At 44.3% G+C, this 19841-nt stretch overlaps 1 protein-coding gene across 2 annotated transcripts in view; it reads right to left on the reverse strand.

The window, feature by feature from the left end:
• Positions 1-4187, reverse strand: part of TMEFF1 (transmembrane protein with EGF like and two follistatin like domains 1) — an 81522-nt gene extending 77335 nt beyond the window's left edge. Inside the window, exon 1 of one of the 2 annotated variants that reach the window (XM_044779136.2) lies at positions 3546-4187. In XM_044779136.2, the coding sequence (XP_044635071.1) occupies positions 3546-3735 (190 nt within the window). In that variant the 5' untranslated portion in view covers positions 3736-4187. Of the gene's footprint in view, positions 1-2287; positions 2446-3545 lie in introns of those variants that run through there. The other variant, XM_070519126.1, reaches the window with a different exon arrangement.
• Positions 4188-19841: the final 15654 nt, after the last annotated feature.

A 19841-nucleotide genomic window follows, 5' to 3' on the forward strand; every position in this document is an offset into this window, starting at 1 on the left:
GGACACCTGGTCTCTTGGGTTCAAAGTTCCTCTTTCTTCACATAAATCATGTATTTCCAAACTTTTTTCTCTTTTGATAAACAGGGAACCTTCTGATGTTAGATTTTTTAAGAATAAGTACAAATGAAAATATATAAAAATCAAAGCAGTAAGTATAAAGTCTGGATGAGAGCTGAGGCAAGAGGACAACAAAAAAGGCTTGTTTAGAACAAGAAGGGAGAAACAAAGGACCCACTGCTTAGGGAAGATGTCATATCAAGGGATGACAATGACAAATGCAGCCCCATTCAGCTTCTTCTTGGCTTTGGTAATCTCCATCAGGAGCATGATCTTCAAACTGGGAAGGGCAGAACTCTGACAAAAAGGGAGCTCACATCTAGTGTAAGTGGCATGTAGAGTGGACAGCAACAGAATACAGAGCAAGTTCAAAAGAATTTGCTTTCTGATCCAAACAAATCACACTCCATGATACTGGAAAAACTTTTAGATCTGACTGCTGATTATCTAAGCTATCGTGACAAGGTGCCAGGGACCAGAAATGAAAGAATGCATTCTCAATTTTCAAAAGAGGAGAAGTGCAAATCCAGAAAACCATCTATGGGTAAACTTGCCACACATGCCCTGAAAAATTCTAGAATGAGAAAATAAATTTTTGAAGACAATAAAAAGAAAAAGCCACCGTGGCCTCCTTATTAAGGCAAGCTATACAGCATTTGCTTTTTGATAGGATTACTAGAACAGAAAAAGGGAGGATGATACAGACATATACATAACTGATTCTAACAAGATGATCTGATAGAATCTTTAAATGATAGGCTGGCAAACAAAATGGGAAAATGTTGAACAGCAGAAGCTCGAAAATCTGTTAAACTCTACTAGGAGGATGCATAGCTGGTTGAATATCTGGTTGATTAACGTATCGACATCAACCAATTTGGAAGGAAGTCTCCAGTAAAATCAGAGTTCCATCCTTTTCCACGACATAGACAACTTTTATGAATTTAATAAAGCCACAAACCTGCTCTCAACATGTGCAACGGCCATAAAGCTGTGAGTGACCTAGCACATACAGCCTGGCAGAATCAGACCCCAGTAAGGTCAGAGTAGGCTGAAACGATGGTCCAAAACCCAAAATGAAAATTAACAAGGAGTCAAGGCCAGCATTTAGATTTATAAACTCAAATATATGAAGGAGTAAACTTCAGTTTATGTAGGAAACACCTAGGTAAAAAAAAGCTACTAAAAAATCTACACACAATCTCAAGATGCCTTAATAGATGAATATGTCCAGACTGGATTACTATAGTTCTCTAATTAATCAACTTAAAAAAATATTTTTTTCCCTATGAATCATTCCCAGATCTTCATCCTAGAAAGTCAGAACAAGAACCTACAAATATCATTTAGTTAAAATTCTAGCTTTAGATCCAGTTATTAAAGTGTATCTTAGCAACATAAAACATTTTATTTGAAGAGCTTAATTTATTGACATTTATGTCAATATATCAATATATCCTTGAAAGAGGCCTCAGATATTTTTAAACCCAAGTCTCTCTTTTAATAAAGAGGAAACTAAGAAAAATTAAGTAACCTGCTCCAAATAACACAGCTGCTTAGCAAGGGCCATGATCCCCAAATCAGCCCCTTTCTGCACACCAGGAGGGTTTCCAGTCCTCTTCGTCCTTTCTTAAAATTTGCACTACGTACTAAAGAATTAGAAAACACACACAACATCTATCAACACACTATATTTTGCTAAGGACAAACCAGCTTAGCAAGAACAAATAACCACAACACATCAGTCTGTAAAATATTTTGACATAGTGTGATCACTTACAAGTCTGATCACAGATATTTGTTACAAAAAGGCACTATAATACAAAAATGGTTTTTATTCCTAACCATTAGTGTGTGATTACTTATTAAAGCATTATCCCATATCCCACTTAACATTAGAAAAAATAAAGTAAAAGTTATTACATAGATGGAAAAGCTTTTAATGGACATGCTATTGTTTACTGTGCTCAAAATCCCTCCCTCATCATAAAATATACTATGAAAATTATTAAAAGATTTTAGACCCCTAATCGAAACGGCAGGCCAAAGGTTTTCTTCATTTAGGGTACCATTTGTGCTGAAGCCCTCTTGTTCCCTCCTCACTCCCCCAGAAACAATGCCCAAAGGTACAAAGGTTGTCTGCCAGGCAGGCCAACGGACCCCCTTTGGCCTGATGTCCATCCTCCCTTCCCCTCCCCCTCTCCCTACCACCCCATGCCTCTTCTCCTACCCTCTGGGTTTAAAGAAGACAGGTGGAGAATTGATAAAAGGGCAAGTTGGCAAGGCTGTAGCTTATGATCACTAGCATTATAGGCTAGGCCAGCTCCAGGAGAACCCATCCACCCCTAAATGAGACCTGGATGCCCTTCTTGCCCCATGGCTCCTCTGGGACCCCTTTTGAAAGGAAGAGGGAACTCTACTGCCCAGATACTCTCATCCACTAGAGCCCCAGCAAGCTCTTTGTTTCCAACAGCTGTGGGGGGGCAAGCGGCCTTGGAGAGAGGGGAGAGGAGGGGGAGAGGTCACTCTCTTGCTCCGTTGCTGCCAATCTTCACGCTCTCCCGCAAAACACACAAACACACGCACAGGATCGTTCCCTCGGAACCGGTTTCCTCTCTCCACACCTCAAGAACCCAGGGTCACACTCTGCTACACAGAGGCACTCCTTGAGACCCAATTACCTCTTTCTATCACCCAAGCCCTAGACAGGATGACTCCCTAGCTCCCACCCTCTGAATCAACACCAACGGGGTTCACTCCAGGATCCCCCTCCTCCTTCCTGCTCAATGCATATACCCCTGGGCACATCCCTGAGCCCCAGGCACCACACACAAAAACACAGGGTCACTTCCTGGGCCCCAGGACTTTTCCCTGCTCGTATCCACAGACCTGGGGTCACTCCAAGCCCCCAGCGCCCACCTCTGGACCCAAAGGACATATATAGATAGATAGACACACACACACACACAGAGTTACTCTACATCGCCAATCCGCGTCCTCCGGGCCACCTTCTCCCTTTACCCACAAGACCCCTCCGAGACCCCGGCGCCCTAAGGAAGAACCTCCCCAGCACATGGTCATTCCCCTGGCTCTCAGCCTCGCAGCGCAGCCCCTCACCGTCACACTCACTCACACACACACACACACACACACACACACACACACACAGAGAGAAAAGCCCTGCGTGGGGCCGCCCTCCCTCCCCTGATCCTTCACAACACAAACACGCGCTCCCGCGTGCACACCCACGGCCACCCCGGGAGCCCCGGCCGGCCGCCTCCGCCTCGCCGGTCCCGGCCTGCCCGCCGCCCAGCACGCGGGGCGGCTCTCGCCCGGCACTCGACACACACAGCCACTCCCCATCCCCAACGCCGGCCCCCGGCCCGCTCGCGCCCTGGTCACCCGGGCCCTCTCCCAGCGCGGCCGCGGGGACCCGGAGGGCGGCGGGGGAGGGAGGGGCCGCAGGGGCGGGCCCCCGCCGGGCTCACCTGAGCAGTTGATGCTCTTGCCTTTGCCGCCGGGACAGTCGCCGCCGCCGCCGCCCCCGGGGGGCTGGTTGGACGCGCGGCTCCCGGGCAGGGAGAAGGCGAAGAGCAGAAGCACCGACGTGTAGCAGCAGAAGGCGAGCGGGGGCGCGGCCGGCAGCCGGAGCGGCACCTCAGCGGCCGCGGCGCCCATGGCTGGCGCGCCTGGACGGCGGGAAGCGCAGGGAGCCGCAGGCCCGGGGCATCCAGCCGCGCGCCGGGAGCCCGCCGCGGCTCGGCGCCTCCTAGCAGCCCCTCCGCATGCCCGTGCCCCCGCAGCGCCCGCCAGGCCCGGCCGCCGCGCTCGGGACGGAGGCTGAGGGTCCGGCGCGTGCGAGGGGCGCGGGCGCGCGGGGGGCGCGGGAGGGGCGGGCCCGCGGGGGGAGACCGAGGATGGGAGAGCGGGCGGGCGCGCGCGCGCGCGGCGGGCGGGGGACGGGGGCAGGCCCGGCCCCTCACTCGCTTCGTCGCCGTCCCTTTGTGTCCGCGGCCGTCGCCACCGCGTCACAAAGACCCCGGCCCGCCGGGCGAGGGGCGCGTGACGGAACCGCGGGCGGGAGGGGGCCGGCGACCCCGCCCCGCGCACACCCCCGGCGCCCGCGCCGCCAGCCCCGCCCCGCCCCGCCGCGGCCGGCGCCGCCTCCGGGGGAGCTATTGTTCCTGCGGCGGGCGGGAGCGCGGAGGGCTGGGGGCGCGGCCCGGCGGGGGCTGGGGGCGGGGGGCGCCCCCGGGGCTCCGCAGGCGTCTTTCCCGCAGACGGTGTTGCCGCCCTTTGTAAGCGCTTCGGAAGCGTTTCCTTCGCCCAGCAGCCGGCTGCAACAGAAGGGCAGGTGGTCTCTTATCTCTTTTCTAGGTGAAGAAACCGAACCGCCGAGAGGTGAAGGTGACTTGTCCAAGGTCACATACGAAGCAATGGACAGGACCAGAATTGGAACCCAAGTTCTGCCTCCAGCTATGCGGTCCTTAGAGATGGGGGCAAATGGCTAAATTTCTAGGATCCTCACTCCCACTCCATTCCCACATACACTGACTGAATTTAAAATACTCTGAAAAATTCTATATTGTACTCCCACTAATAATAGCTAACATTTAGAGAGGATTTGCTGTATACAAGACCTGGAGGAAACTCTTTACATGCATTCTCTCCAGTTCTTTTTTACAGCCCTACAAGGGAGTTCTTACTCTCAGCTCCATTCCACAGAGGAGACAGTTGGGACCCAGAGAGGTAAAGTGAGCTGACTCCCAGTCCAGCGCACTTCCTGTCACATCATGCTAAGTGAGACCCAGCCATGGGCGGTAAGATTATGGACTAATTGTTTGAAAGTCCTGTGCCTTTTTCATTCTATTTTGCTGCCTCTCACCTCAGAAGGAATTTTTAAATCTCATCGGAAAACTGATATCAATGTGACAATAAAATTTTTAAAAGGTCTGAAAAGCCACCATAAGCAAAGCCACATTAGGGAAAATATTTTCAATGTAAGTAAGAGACAATATACTTAAAGAAGTAACATAAATCAAGAAGAAAAAGTCAACATCATAGAAAGATGGGAAGCCAACTTGTCTTATTCATGTAAAATACAGACCATAAATATATGCAAAGATATTTAAACCCACTAGTAACAAGAGGCAGATTAAAACCATAAGATTTTTTTTTTCTGTAGATCATTAACAATAGTTAAAAGAATTGACAAAACCTAGCACTATTAATTTACACATTTGGGGAGGGCAATTTGACTATATATCAAAAACCTTTAAAATATGTTTACCCTTTAATCTAACAATTCCACATATTGGAATTTATCCTAAAAAAATAATTGGGCAAGCACACAAAAATGTATATATGGATGTTCATCATAGATAGCATTTTTATGATAGTAAATATAAGCTAAATGTCCATCCATGAGACATAGTTAAAGTATGGTGCCTCTTTGAACAGTGGAGTATTATGCAGCTTTAAGGATGATTAGGTTAGTTTTTACTGACATGGAAAAAAGCAGGATACTAATGAATATGTATAAGAAAACCTTATTTTTCTAAAATATACATGTGTGTACACATCCATAGGAAAAAAGTCAAGTAGAATATATAACAATATATTAACAGTGGTTATCTCTGACCGGTGGGCTATGAGTAACAGGTACTTGTCTTTTATGTTTTCTGTATTGTCTGAATTTTTGTCTAATGAAAATTTTTATTGTTATAATTTAAAAAGCTATTTCTTTTTAAATTATGCTTTCATCATCCTTTTTATATAAATTCACATTTTTAACAGTTTATTAAGATTTGCCTCATCCTCTAAGTAAAATTCCACATCTGGCTTCTGAATCAGGTGTGATCCCAGCGAAGCCACAGCAGAAGGCTGCTGCTCTGACCATTCCTTCAACAGCATCCCTGCTAAGCTTGACCTCCCTCATGCTTCTTTGCTGCCCTGTGTCTTGGCTCTCCAAGCCCCAGTATTCTTCCTTTCATTTTCACTTGACTGCTAACCATAGCCCGTGCAGAAACACTAGTAGGAAACAACCCATAAATAAAAAGCAAAAACCCTATGGCCAGAAGTCAGAAATTAATTTACATGTGCATCTTTCTCCAAACGAGATAAAAACTCACAGATTTCTCAAAAGTTTTCAAATTGAAAAGGACTCTACTTCAAAAACAGGATTTCTCTGACTTTAATCATTCAATCTCAGAGAAGAAAAAAGATCTTGGTGGTCATCTAATACAACGCCCATCACATGCCTTAATATTGGTGACCCCAAAATGTCATACAGCAAAAGAGTGTGAGACTCGCTACATAAAAACCACCCAGAGAGTTTTAAAAGAATATAGATTTCTGAACAGCACTCCAGACATTCTGGGGGAAACTCAAATATCCCTTGATTATATGAAAGTTCTCTAAGTAACTCAGATACACTGCCAGTTTGGAAACCCCTGGCCTAACCTTCATCAGTCAGTTATTGCTCCGTAACAAACAATCACAAAATCTCAGCAGCATGCCACAATAAACATTCATTTCTCATAGATCTGGGGGTTGACTAATCTAGACCAGGCTTGGCTGAATGGCTCTGCTTCAAGCTGCAGGTCCAGCTGGGCTTAGCTCTTGTGTGCAGGCCAAGCTCTGATCTTCTCCAATATTACCCATTTGGTGGCCCCAGCTGAAGGAGCAGCAGCTACCCAGGGGTATCGCTTATGGAGATGACAGTGGTACAAGGGGGCATCCCCAACTGTGCAAGCCCTTTCCACACCCCCACTTGTACAAGTCCACTAGCATCCCACTGGCTAAAGCAAGTCTCATAGCTGAGCCCAAAGACAAGGGGCATGGCAGTCTATTTTTATGGAGGGGAGTGAGAGAGAGTGAATATGGAATGACTGCTTTTGGACGATAATCTATCAGAAATCCTATACTTGAGCACTATTATTTATGTTCTTTCAGAAGATTTTCAGTTCCAAGTAACAGAAAACCCAACCCAAATTAACTTAAACAAAAAGACATTTATTGGCTCAGGTTAAAAAAAAAAAAAAAAAGCCGGTGGTAGTGCCTTCTCCTATCAGTTGTTTTTGTCCTCAATAAAGCTCCACTCATGGAAAACATTGCATTCCTTCAAGAAATCTTTGTAAGCGTCCACTGAGTGCTAGGCGCCACAGTAGCCTGTGGGGGCAAGAGACAGTCCTGTCTCACTGTCTACATGGGGAGACATCTGAAAATTAACAATTACAACTCAGTGTGATAAACACTAAATAGAAATGGAGGATGTGTGTTTGGGGGTAAGGTGGGGGTAGTAAATGGCAAATCCTACTCCACACTCCCAGCCCAGCCAAGATTCTGGCTTTTCTGGACCTCCTGCTGGAGGGTCTAGCTGCATAATGAAGCCCCGATAAACGGTAATGAGACAATGTGGGACTGACAAATTGGCCCTGGTAGGAGAGAGTCAGAGCGCTTGAGCTCAGTCCAGAAACACTGGAATGATTTATGGAGCAGCACTGGCGCAAGCCTGGGATTGACCTCTGGCCCAAGTTGAGAAATTAGACCCTGCTTCCTAGAGAGAAGGGTCTTTAAAAAACGTGGAATGAGTAGATGAAGTCATTCATTCATTCAGTAAGTTGGTACTGCAGGCCCCCTCCTAGTCCCTGAAAATGCAGTGGTGAGTACAACAGACCTGGTCATCATCCTTAGGAAGTTTACAGACAAATGTTGAACAATTATACGAATTAAAGTAAAATTACAACAATGTTGATAAATGCTATGAAGGGAAAGCTGTCAGAGGCTTACCTGTTAGAGTGACACCTGTGCTAAGATCAGAAGAGTGAGTAGTTGACCACGTGAAGAGGCAGTGTTCCAGGCAGAGGGAACGTCATGCACCAAGGCCCTGTGAGTACAAGGGGCTAAATGCCGACCAGTGGGGTAAGACAGCGTAAGCTCAGCTTGTTTTAAACTTCATTCACTGATTCAACAAATATTTGCTGAGCACCTACTATGGTCTATGCTCTGTTCTAGATGCAGAGAAACAGCGATAAACAGAACAAAGTCCCTGCTTCTTACAGAACTTAAAGTATAGTAGGGGAGACACCGTAATAATAATATTGGTGGGAGAGCATGATTGTTGGATCGAGCCATAACCATAGTAACTATAACTCATTGAAGACCTGCTACATCCCAGCTACTGCCAGGCACTGCCTATTTGTTGTCACTATCCCTCCCACCCACCCTGTTGGTGGGTATTATTTCCATTCTATAGATGAGAAAACTGAGGCTTGTGAAGTTAAGTGACCTACCCAAACCAGAAAGCCAGGAAATTAGAGTCCCCTGGCTCCATCTGACTCCAGAGCCCCACCACATCACTAGCGTGAACAGGTGGAGAAGCAGCATCGCCTGATACAAGATGGAGCAATTATTGGCCCCACTAAGACTGCAGCCACCAAGGTGTGTGCACAAACCATCCTGAGCCCCTGCCAGCATGTCAGGAGACTTTTGTTGGGGCTTCCTGTGATTACATGCAAGGATTATTGTGATTACATTGTAATTACCACTCTGGTTCAAGGCACGATTATTGTCACTCCCCTCCCCTTAACAGTCCTCAATTATTTAGATGGGCAAAAGCCAAGGAGCCAAGGGTTACAGATATCTGAACAAAAAGTGCAGTGGGACTGCAGAGAGGTAGCCTCACTCTGCCTGGAGGAGAACAGGCTTCACCACCGTAATTCCGTCAGTCTGAAAGGCTTCTCACCCAAACAGGCCCTGTGAGTGGGTAGAGAGACTGAGGAGGCATTGCTGGGTTTTTCTGCAGGTCTTCTTGTCATTTAATCGTTCAGTATTGTCTGAATACAGAATTAAGATTTTTTTTTCTCCATCTTTCAGCAAATGGAAATTTTCAGCTACAATTCAAAAATTTCTCCAAAAATGAGGGTTTAACTCATAAAAGATTGTACCACAGAAGGAGCTTCTCTGACAAAGACAATCACACATAAATGGTAGGAAGAGGTATGGCATAGTAAAGAAGAGTGTCCACTCTGGGGCCGGCCCTGTGGCCGAGTGGTTAAGTTCGCGCACTCCGCTTTGGCGGCCCAGGGTTTAGCTGGTTTGGATCCTGGGCACGGACATCGCACCGCTCATCAGGCCATGCTGAGGCAGTGTCCCACACAGCACAACCAGAGGCACTCACAACTAGAATCTACAGCTATGTACTGGGGGGCTTTGGGGAGAAGAAGAAAAAAAAAGAAGATTGGCAACAGTTATTAGCTCAGGTGCCAATGTTTTTTTGTTTTTTTTTTTTTTAAAGATTTTATTTTTTCCTTTTTCTCCCCAAAGCCCCCCAGGTACATAGTTGTGTATTCTTCGTTGTGGGTTCTTCTAGTTGTGGCATGTGGGACGCTGCCTCAGCGTGGTCTGATGAGCAGTGCCATGTCCGCGCCCAGGATTCGAACTAACGAAACACTGGGCCGCCTGCAGCGGAGCGCGCGAACTTAACCACTCGGCCACGGGGCCATCCCCTCAGGTGCCAATGTTTTATTAAAAAAAAAAAAAAAGAAAGGAAAAAAAGAGTGTCAGCTCTGGAACCAAACCATCTGGTTTTATTTTTTTTTTTTTTTTTTTTTAAGATTTTATTATTTCCTTTTTCTCCCCAAAGCCCCCTGGTACATAGTTGTATATTCTTCGTTGTGGGTTCTTCTAGTTGTGGTATGTGGGACGCTGCCTCAGCGTGGTCCGATGAGCAGTGCCATGTCCACGCCCAGGATTCGAACCAACAAAACACTGGGCCGCCTGCAGCAGAGCGCGCGAACTTAACCACTCGGCCACAGGGCCAGCCCCAAACCATCTGGTTTTACATCTTAACTCTGCCACTTGCTACCTTGGGCAAGTTACTTAACTTCTCTATGCCTCAGTTTCATAATCCATAATAGGGAGATAAAATTTGTATTTGCTTCATAGGGTTGTTGTAAGGATAAAATGGGTTTGTATAGGTAAAGTGCTTGGAACCATGCTCAGTACATTGTAAGTATTCAATAAATAATTTGTTAGAAGTAGTAGTGGCATAGTAAGCAAATAAATGTTAGCTATTTTTAGGGGCAGTCGCCATGAACTGCATTTATCTGCTAAGCTAAGAGCTTGACATGTATTATCTAACATAATGCTCCCAAAAACCTAATAGCAAAGGTGCTGTTATTATCCTCACTCTGAAATGAGGACAGATGAGAAAACTGAGGTTTGGAGAGATTAAGGAATTTACCCAAGGTTACACAGCTAGTGGGCAGCAGGACTGAGACTCAAATCAACATCTGTCTGACGCCAAAGCCTATGATCTAAATCAAAACCCAAAGAGTTCAAGTCAGCAGTCAAAGAGCTCATCCGAGCTGGCTGGCTACTAGAGAGACCTGCAGGAGGGCAGCCTGATGGCTGGCATGGGCGGCCAAGCTACTGGGAGGAAAAGTTGTGAGAATGAGCCAGGTGGGTCAAAGGGAAGGACACGAGGTTATAGCCAAGAGCCTGGGAACTTGAGAACAGCATCCATTGGGCTGAGAATCCAGAAAGAGAGATAAGCAAGGAGTTGAGTACCAGAGGAATCAGAGTGAGTCGAATGGAGCTAAATAATTATATTTTACCATTGTGTGTGTTTAAGTATGTCAGCTTGCTTCTGTATGTATACATATGTATTGAGCATATGTCATTTGCCTGTGTGTGTACATATGTAAAGAGTGTATCAGCTTGCCTCTGTACATATGCATAAGTGCCAAGCATATGTCATTTTACTCTCTGTGTACATATGTAGGGAATGAGTCTATATCAGGTTGCCTCTGTGAGGGTGTGTATGTATGCATATTTGAGTGTGACAGCTGTGCCCTGTGTTTTGTACATTCATATTTACATGTGTGTATCCATGCACACATTACTGTATATAGCAACTCATCTGTGCATGTACATGTGGAACTTAAACTGAGAGTCAGCAGTTTTCTTATTCTTCTCCCTTGGCTCCCAGTTGAAAATTATTCCTCAAAGTCTGATGGTCTCGGGACTCAGCATCAGGGTCAATAGACTTGGCATTTAGTCTGGATTCCTAATTAAGGAAGTTGTGAAGGTGAAACGGAAAGACCACACTCTGAAGCTGTTTCTCTCAAGGCAAAACAATAGTAGTAAGACTTAGGGCAGCTGTAGCATGGTGGCTTCAACAACAATGGGAGCAGGGGTCAAGGCAGGACATGGAGAATGGTGACAGCAGCGCCATTCATCCAATGGTATTTAGAGATTGCCCGTCATGTGCCAGGCAACTGCGATAGGCAGTGAGGATGAAGAAGTGAACACGATAGACACAGTCCCTGTCCTATAGTCTAAAAGGGAAGCAGGCTTTAAACAATCAATTACAATTGCGAAGAGTTTTGCAAAGGATGTGTGAAAGCTGTGGGAGCATCAGACAGGGACCCCTAACGTAGCAGGGGCTGGGAATATCAACGAAATCTTCCCCAAAGAAGTGATATTTAAGCTAAGGCTGGAAGACTGATGAAGAGTTAGAAGTGGGTGGAGAGGGAACAGAATTCTATGAAGAAAGTTCAACATGTAAAAATGAAATACAGAATATGGCAAGTTTAAGACACAGAGAAAAGGCAGCTGTGGCTGAAGCCTGGAGAGTGAGGTGGCAAATGACACAAAGAATGTAGTTGGAGACTTCAGGAAGCCAGGGTCAGATCGTACGGGGCCTTTTAAGCCAGAATAAGGGTTCAGACTTGATCCTAAGATGATAAACAGATAATAACCTGCTCAGATTTGTGTTTTTAAAAGATCACTTGGTTAAACGTGTGAACTGTAAGGTATGCTAATTATATCTCAGTGAAACTGTTAAAAAAATCACTTGGGCTGCAGGATGCAGAATGGATCGGAAAGGCAAAACGTACCAAGAAATCCAGGGAGAGCTAGTGCAGTGGTCTAGGTAAGTGAGGATGGTGAATTGGACTAGGCCAGATGGGAACAAGCAAATGAATTAGATTAAGGAAGTAAGAGCAACAGAATTTGGTGACTGACTAGATGCGGGAGGTGAGGGAGAGAAAGTGTCAAGCAAAGGTTATCCCCAGGTTCAGTGCCATTTACTAAAATATCATCTTTGGAGAAAAAGCAGGTTTGGAGAGGAGGATGAGTTCAGTTGTAGGCACATGGAGTTTGAGGGGCCAGTGAGGATCCGTACCGAGCTGTCCAGGAGCAGTTGGATTTATAAGTCTGGTGTTCATAAGAGATTTACGCTGGATTTATAAGTGAGGGAGTGATCAGAGGATAAATTAACTGAAGTCATGGAAGTGGGTGTGATGACTAAATGAGATACTATAAAATTAGAAAAGGGCCTAGGCTGAAGCCTTGACAAACTCATATGGAGGGAACTGTGAAAGAACTGCCAGAAAATAGGAGGAAAACCAGGAAAGAACAGAGTCACAGTGACCAAGGAAAAAAGTGTTCAAGAAGCAGGATGTAGTCAACTGATTGAACACTGCTGAGAGGCCAAGCAAGATGAGTACTGAATAGAGACCAATGGATATAGTCACTTGAAGTTGTCAGTGATCTTAACAAGAGCCATTTGATAAAGTGGTAGCTGCAGAATCCAGATTAGAGCTTATTGAGACATGAGTAGGAAGTAGGAAGTGGAGACAGAACGTTTAGACAGCTTGGCTGCCAAGAAAAGAAGAGAAACAAAGCTAGAGGTGACTGTGGGTGGAGGAGGGACTTTTTAAGATGAGACTGTGAAATATTTAAATGATGATGATAAAGACCCAGTGGGGTGGGGAGAGTCGAATACACAACACAGGAAAAAGGATAATCAGCAGTATAAGATTCTCAAGAAGACAGGAGGGCTGGAATTCAAAGCTCAGATGGAGAGATTGACTTTTGGGAGAAGACACTGTGTTCTTTGTAACAAGAGGGAAGGGAGAAGGGAGGCTGCTGGCAGCTGAGTTTGTAGAGAAGCTATTGAGATACTGAGGAAATTCCTGGAGCCTGGCTTCTGTGTTCTCCAAAGAGGAGGGAGGTGAGGTGGAGTGGGGAGAGTGGATGGGGGCAGTGGCTGCAGAACAGTAGCTTAAAGCAGCTTCAGCCCAACTATAATGTCCATAAGCTACCTCTTAGCCTTTCCACCCAATCTTCATCACATCTTCTTCATCTTTGATGTGGGCAATTGCATTCTCTCAATCTTACATAAAAAGTTACTGTTTTTTACTGATCTATAACATGTAATATATATATATATATAACAGATACCACTTCAAATCAAGGACCCTGGCCCCTCCCTTTCAACCAGATTACTGCTCCAAATCCCTACTATGCAGAAATTTGGGGTCAGATTTTAGAAGGGTGGAAAAAATTTGAAGTGGTCATTGATGATAAGGGGAGAGAAAGCATGTGATTTTCCCCAGCCAAGCTTAGGAGAGATGGATAAAATAGAGGCAGACACCAGAGAGACAACCTGGAGCAGGGGTGCTTAAGAGAAGGAAGTTAGGAGCCTTTTCTCTCAGATTGGGGGAAAAAACTAACCCTGCTACTACTCACCTTCTGCAAAGGAGTTCTAAGAGAGGTGGCCTCTTAAGAAAGTGGGGGCAAAGTGGAGTCTTTGCTTTCTGAGTAGCCAATGTAACTTGAGGTAACCTAAATTCAGATTTTCTCAAATCTGCCATACCTTCTTACCATATGCATGCTGGCAAATGGTTGACTGATTTGATCACCATTTTGCAATTCCCATGAGATAACTGATTCGAGTAATGATCATCAATGAATGTTAAAACCTTTGGGTGAAAGGTTGGCGGGGTCAGGATAGTCACAGTCTTAAAGTTAACTTATCAACTATGAATGAAAGAAAATAACTTAATAATGGAGAGATCTAGCAGGTACCACCTTCACCAGGTGATCAAATCTAGCCTCACCAATGGTGGGACAGCTTTCTACCACGGGGCTCCTGAAATGATGTAATGAGAGGCAGGTGATCTTATCTACATGATCGTCTTGCCAAAGAAGTTTAACCTGAATCTAATCACAAGGAAGTAATCAAATCCAGAATGTGGGGCACATTGATGAGGCCTGGACTTTACAAGAAATTTAATGTAATGAAAAACAAAAAAGGAGAGAGGTTTGTTCTAGATAAAATTACACTAAAGAGACAAAAGAAGCAAATGCAATAAACCTTGATTGGATCCGAGAAAATAAACAGCAATAAAAGACATTCATAAGACAACTGGAGAAATTTGAATGTGGACTACATATAGATGATATTACTGTGTTAATATTGATTTACTTAGTTGTGATAATGGGATTATGGTGATGCGGGAGAATGTTCTTATTCTCAGTACATGCATGCTGAAGAATTTAGAGGTGAGGTGTCAGAATGTCTGCAACTTTTATTTTTCTTTGGTGAGGAAGATTCACCCTGAGCTAATATCTTTTGCCAATCTTCCTCCTTTTTTTTTAGCTTCAGGAAGACCAGCCCTGAGCTTACATCTGTGCCAGTCTTCCTCTACTTTGTATGCAGGATGCCTCCACAGCACGGCTGATGAGTGGAGTAGGTCCGTGCCTGGGATCCAAATCTGTGAACCCAGGCTACTGAAGCAGAGTGCATGGAACTTTACCCCTCAGCCATGGGGCCGGCCCCTGCAACTTTCTTTTAAGCGGTTCAAAGAGAGAGAGAAAAGCAAGCAGTTAACAATTGGTAAATCTAGGTGAAGGGTGAAAAAAAAAAAAGATTAAGAAAAACCTCAATGCAGTCTATTTCTTCATTACTTCATCAAACTTTTTTCTGCCACGACCTTGGATAGCTTTATGCTTATAAGTATAAACTGTGCTTCTTAATGTGCTAAATTAGATTGAAATCTTTAAAAGCATCATAGCAAGAAAATTGCTCTGCAAAGCTTTTTAGACATAAAAGACTTCTAATTTGTGTAGGAGTATAGGTGAAGATAATGGTAAAGTGAGAGAGAGCCATGAAATATTAAAAAGAACACTTTCCTGGGAGTCAGAAGACCTTCAGGTCCAGCTCCTAACTACTGAAGATGTCAGTTTCCGCATCAGTCAAGTGGGGCTAATGGTATCACATGCATCATCCTGCTGTACAGGTACAGGAGAAACAGGATGTGAAAAAGGCTTTACAAACTGGAAATGGATATGCAAGGGGAGGGATGCCACGATGATGTCCTCTTAGCAGTAGTTCTCGAACTTTATCATACCTTACAAGCAACTGAGAAACTGGTTAAAAGTGCAGATTCCCAGCCCTACCCTCAGAGATTCTGATTCAGTAGGTCAGGGTTGGGGCCCAGAATTTACTTTGTGAAAGCAACCCAGGTTCTCTGGTCCAACGGATTTGAAAACCACACATGGAGAACTGCCTTGGAGGTGCTGTGATCTAACATCCTTGCTACTCAATGTTTGGTATGGACCGGCAACATCACTGGTACCTGGGAGGTTGTTAGGAATACAAAATCTGGCCCCACTCCAGACTTGCTGGATCAGAAGCTGCATTTGTAACAAGATGCCCAGGTGATTCCTATGCACATTAACGTTGAGAAACACTAATCTAAATGGCAAGACTGAGTGGTGACCTCTCTTTTTTGCCCTGGTCACTAACTCTCAGCTTGCCATCAGACAGAACTGGGGTGGCACCTTTGTGTTGCTGACACCTTTACCCTCACTTACCTCTTCTCTCTGCTTCTCTTTGTTTCTAGCTCCTCAGTCCTAGCAGATCTTGATAAACATAACCAGCCAATCAAAGTGCTTGTTTTCTCCCATGCCATAAACAGACTAACTGAAGCATACGGACTTGGGATCCAAATCTAGTTAACCTAGGTCTGTGATTTTTTTGTTTTTATTATGGTGAAACAACATAAAATTTACCATTTTAACCATTTTAAGCCAACGGTTCAGTGATGTTAAGTATATTCACACTGTGCAACGATCTCCAGAACTTTTGGTACGTGATTTTGAATACGTCGCTTAACCTCTCCAAGCTTCATTTCATTATCTTTAAAATGTGGATAATATTACCCACTCTTGCAGAGTATTTTAAGAATTAAATGAAATAATAAACGAATGTCCCTAGGACCCATAGAAGATGTTCAATAAATGCTAATCTTCTTCCTTCCTTCCATTTGAAGTAGGTTTTCAGACAGCCCTGGATGTTTACAACAGATATCATCTGCTGAAATCTACTGATAAGAATTTTAAAAGCATATACAAAAATCTACATATTCGGGGCACATTATTGCCTTAGAACAGGGCAATTTGTGAAACAGAAGTATTCTATAATCTATAGAATTGGGCAATTTGAAACAGCTAAAGTAAACAGCAGCCAATTACATTTTGTTGGGAAAATTACATTTTGGGAAGCAACAACCCTTTTGTGCCCATTATATAGAAATTCTTGTATTGACTATATTGTTTTATAAACAGCTTAAGTACAATCATTATGTGAATATCAGTAACTTTCACAAATAGTGCTTTCAACCTTGAGGCTGATCCACTTGATGTAGCATTTGAATTCCGTTTGTGTACACACTATCTTTAAAGGAGAATGCTAACGTGAAAACTTGGGTTATATGCAGTGAATTGAAAAGATCAGTTTAACTTCAGAATTAGGCTAATTAGAACAGGGAAAAAGAATTTAGAGATCCTCTCCTCCAACTCCCTTATTTTATAAAAAAGGAAATTAAATTAATATCCAGAGAGACCTAGTAACTTGTGCTCAATCATATGACGAGCTACTAGCAAAGCTGGGACCAGAGCCCAGGTTCCAGGAGTGTGCCCTGGTGTCACTTCACCTTGAAGAATGAGTGACACTTCAACAGCTAAGGTGATGGGAAGGGGTTGTAGAGAGGCCTCCGGGTAGAGGGATCAACAGATGTAATTTCACAGAGCCTGGCTCTGAAACCGAGAGACTGATCGGTGTGTTGAGGAGTGTTCTGGAGTGGCGAAGCAGGAAGGAGAGATTAAGATGAGTTTTGTGATGGGAGAAGAGAGTTTTGGACTCTCTTGTAACACAGAATATTGGAAGAGAGGTTTAAGGATTTTGGGGGGTTTTGATTTTACAGTTTAATGTGGCTCTTCCGTATTTGTATTGTCATGTAGTCAATATAGGTATCTTGGGAAGTAGCTGTTTTACAGATGATGGTCTAATATTCAGGAGATTATGTTCTTTGCAAAGCAAAGGTTTGAACTCAGGCTCTGAATAGAAAGGCTGTGTATTCTGATTCTTAAAAGCAGGTGCTCCGGGGCCAGGCGCTTTGGGTTCAAATCTCTCTGGCCCCATTTAGAAGCCATATGACCTTGAAAGACAAAAATGATGACTAAAACGCATAGTGTTTGTGTGCCGGGCTCTGTTCTAAATACATTGAACTAAGTATATATTACTCATTTAATCTAACATCCATTGACATTTATTCTATTATTATCATTATTTTAAAGCCTCCCTACCCCCCTCCCCCCAAAAAAAAGAGAGAGAGGAAGGAAAGAAGAAGAAAGGTGTCTCAGTTGAAGATGAGGAACAGGGGTACATTCCCCCAGATTCCCTGTTCCTCGATTTATAATATAATCTCAACTCCTTGGTACCCCACTATTAGTTCCCTTCCCACTTGTGATACTGTGGTAGATTAGACCATTGTGCAAAAATATTCACCTTCTTAGGAGGAGTCTACTTCCCTCCCCTTGACTCTGGGCTCAGCCACGTGACTTGCCTTGGCCAAGGAGCTATTAGGCGATATAACCCCGAAACTTGAAATGTGCTTCTACAGTTTGGCTTGCCCTCCTGTACTTCTGCCATCACAATGAGAAGAGCTTCTGCTGGGTAGCTCTTGCCCCTTCAGCCTAGGGCTCAGAGTGGCCACATAAGAGCAGATCTGCCCCAACTACCCCCAGATTTCCCAATGGCTGAGTGACTGGAGCAACCGCCCTCTAGTCCTGCAGAAAGTCGAATACCAGCCCATCCAAAGACCCTCTTTGAGACTCAAGGATAAAGATTTAGATCCGTATGCACCTCACCAGCAGAGCACCAGCCTCTGAGTTTCTTTCTTGGTTACTCTGGAAGCTGAACCATATGATGGGACAGAAAAAGAACTGGAATCTTACCTTGCTACTTACAGTATTTCTAGTATGACAAGTATCCGTTTGGTTAAAATAACCAATTTCTTAAAAACAGGGTTTGTAATTTTTTCCCCAACAAACCCATAAAAGAGAAAACTCAGACCAAAACTTATTAAGTCTCTTGGAAGTCTCCAGGAGTTAAGAAAGGGAGCCCATGTTGACGGATAGAGACCCCTTCACTTTGAGCCCTTTAATGAACATACACGGTTAGTCTCCTCCCCCTCCCCCCACACTGGCAGTGCTGTAAGGACATTTTTCAAGCGGAACTAGAGCTTCTGATCCTCTCCCTCAGAAGTAGCGGGATCACCATTTTGTCCATTCCAATCAGTGGCAACCGTGAGAAAACCTTCACACCCAATCTGGGCATCTGGATAATGGAGAAACCAGTTTTCCACCTAATGATGATAAACTGCTCTGTAAGGTTGATACTCGGCTTGTAAATCCAACAATTATATTGGGTAATAGAGGTTCGATAGATATGTTCTTTAAAAATCTTATGTAAATCACCCTTCTATAAGTTGAATCTCATTCCAAATGAACCAGAGGGCTGTTTAAGAAAATGCCATGTTGAAACTTTTCACAAGGGAAATAATCACACTCTTGTATTTGTTATGGAAGTTTTCTCTACTAGGTGGTCCTAAACCATGGTATACCTGGGGTACTTCCCCTGCAGGGCAGCATCTCTATGGGAGGACATTCATATCACAATGACAACAGTAATGTTAAAATGCTTTACATGACTCTTTATTTCAAAAGTGCTTTACTAACATAGACTAACCTTCACAACATTCAAGGGAGGTAGATAAGTATTACACACCACTTTCACAGATGGATAAACTGAGGCAGAGATTAGTAAACTGTGTTGAAGGGCATAATATATGGCACAATTAGGAAAAGAACTTGTTGCAGTCACAGATCACTGGCGACCTTTCCCATGACTTCTGAGTCCCACCAACACAAAAGTCGCAGATGCAGCACGGAAGCAAGTCTAAGGCCACACTTCACCTTGTTGAGACCAGATGTTGAATATGCTGTCCTTTGGCAAATATTTCCCTCACATACATTCTCACATGACCCCACCTCTAAAACAGAGGAGAGTGGGACCTGTTGTGGGTACAGAAGGAAGGGTTGGAGGAACGGGGCTGGGAGGGAAGAAGACAGAACAGAAAACATGAACTGATAGCAAAACAAGGGCAAGAGAGAAGAGGAGGATGAGCTGGGAAGCAGCCCAAGAGAAAGGAAAGCCACAGCAGACAAGAAGTGTTATTCCATTTGAAAAGCTCAGACATCTAGAAATGTTATTAAAAGGGTAATTCTTAGCAATGACATTACAGAGCCACTCTTCATGGCTTCACCAAATATAATTATCAGGTCCTGCTGACATTCCCAGGAGGCAGACGCATTCCTTTCCCCTGGTCCAGACCACATACTGATGTAATTGACCTGACACTGCAGAGGCTGTTGACAACTCTAATGCACTCTTCCACCATGCCACCTCTCTTTCTCTGTTCTCATTCTTAAAAAAAAAATGGGGGGAAAGCCAGTGCATTTTAAGATTCTCCCTGAAAAATTCTTAAAATATTTCCTACATGTTTGATGCATAATAGGGTAGGGTTCCATGTTTGATTCCGTAAAGAGGTTGTAATAAGCATACATGGGGATTAACAGTCCCTGTC

The sequence above is a fragment of the Equus asinus genome, chromosome 10 (assembly GCF_041296235.1).
Source record: "Equus asinus isolate D_3611 breed Donkey chromosome 10, EquAss-T2T_v2, whole genome shotgun sequence".
Taxonomy (NCBI): Eukaryota; Metazoa; Chordata; class Mammalia; order Perissodactyla; family Equidae; genus Equus; species Equus asinus.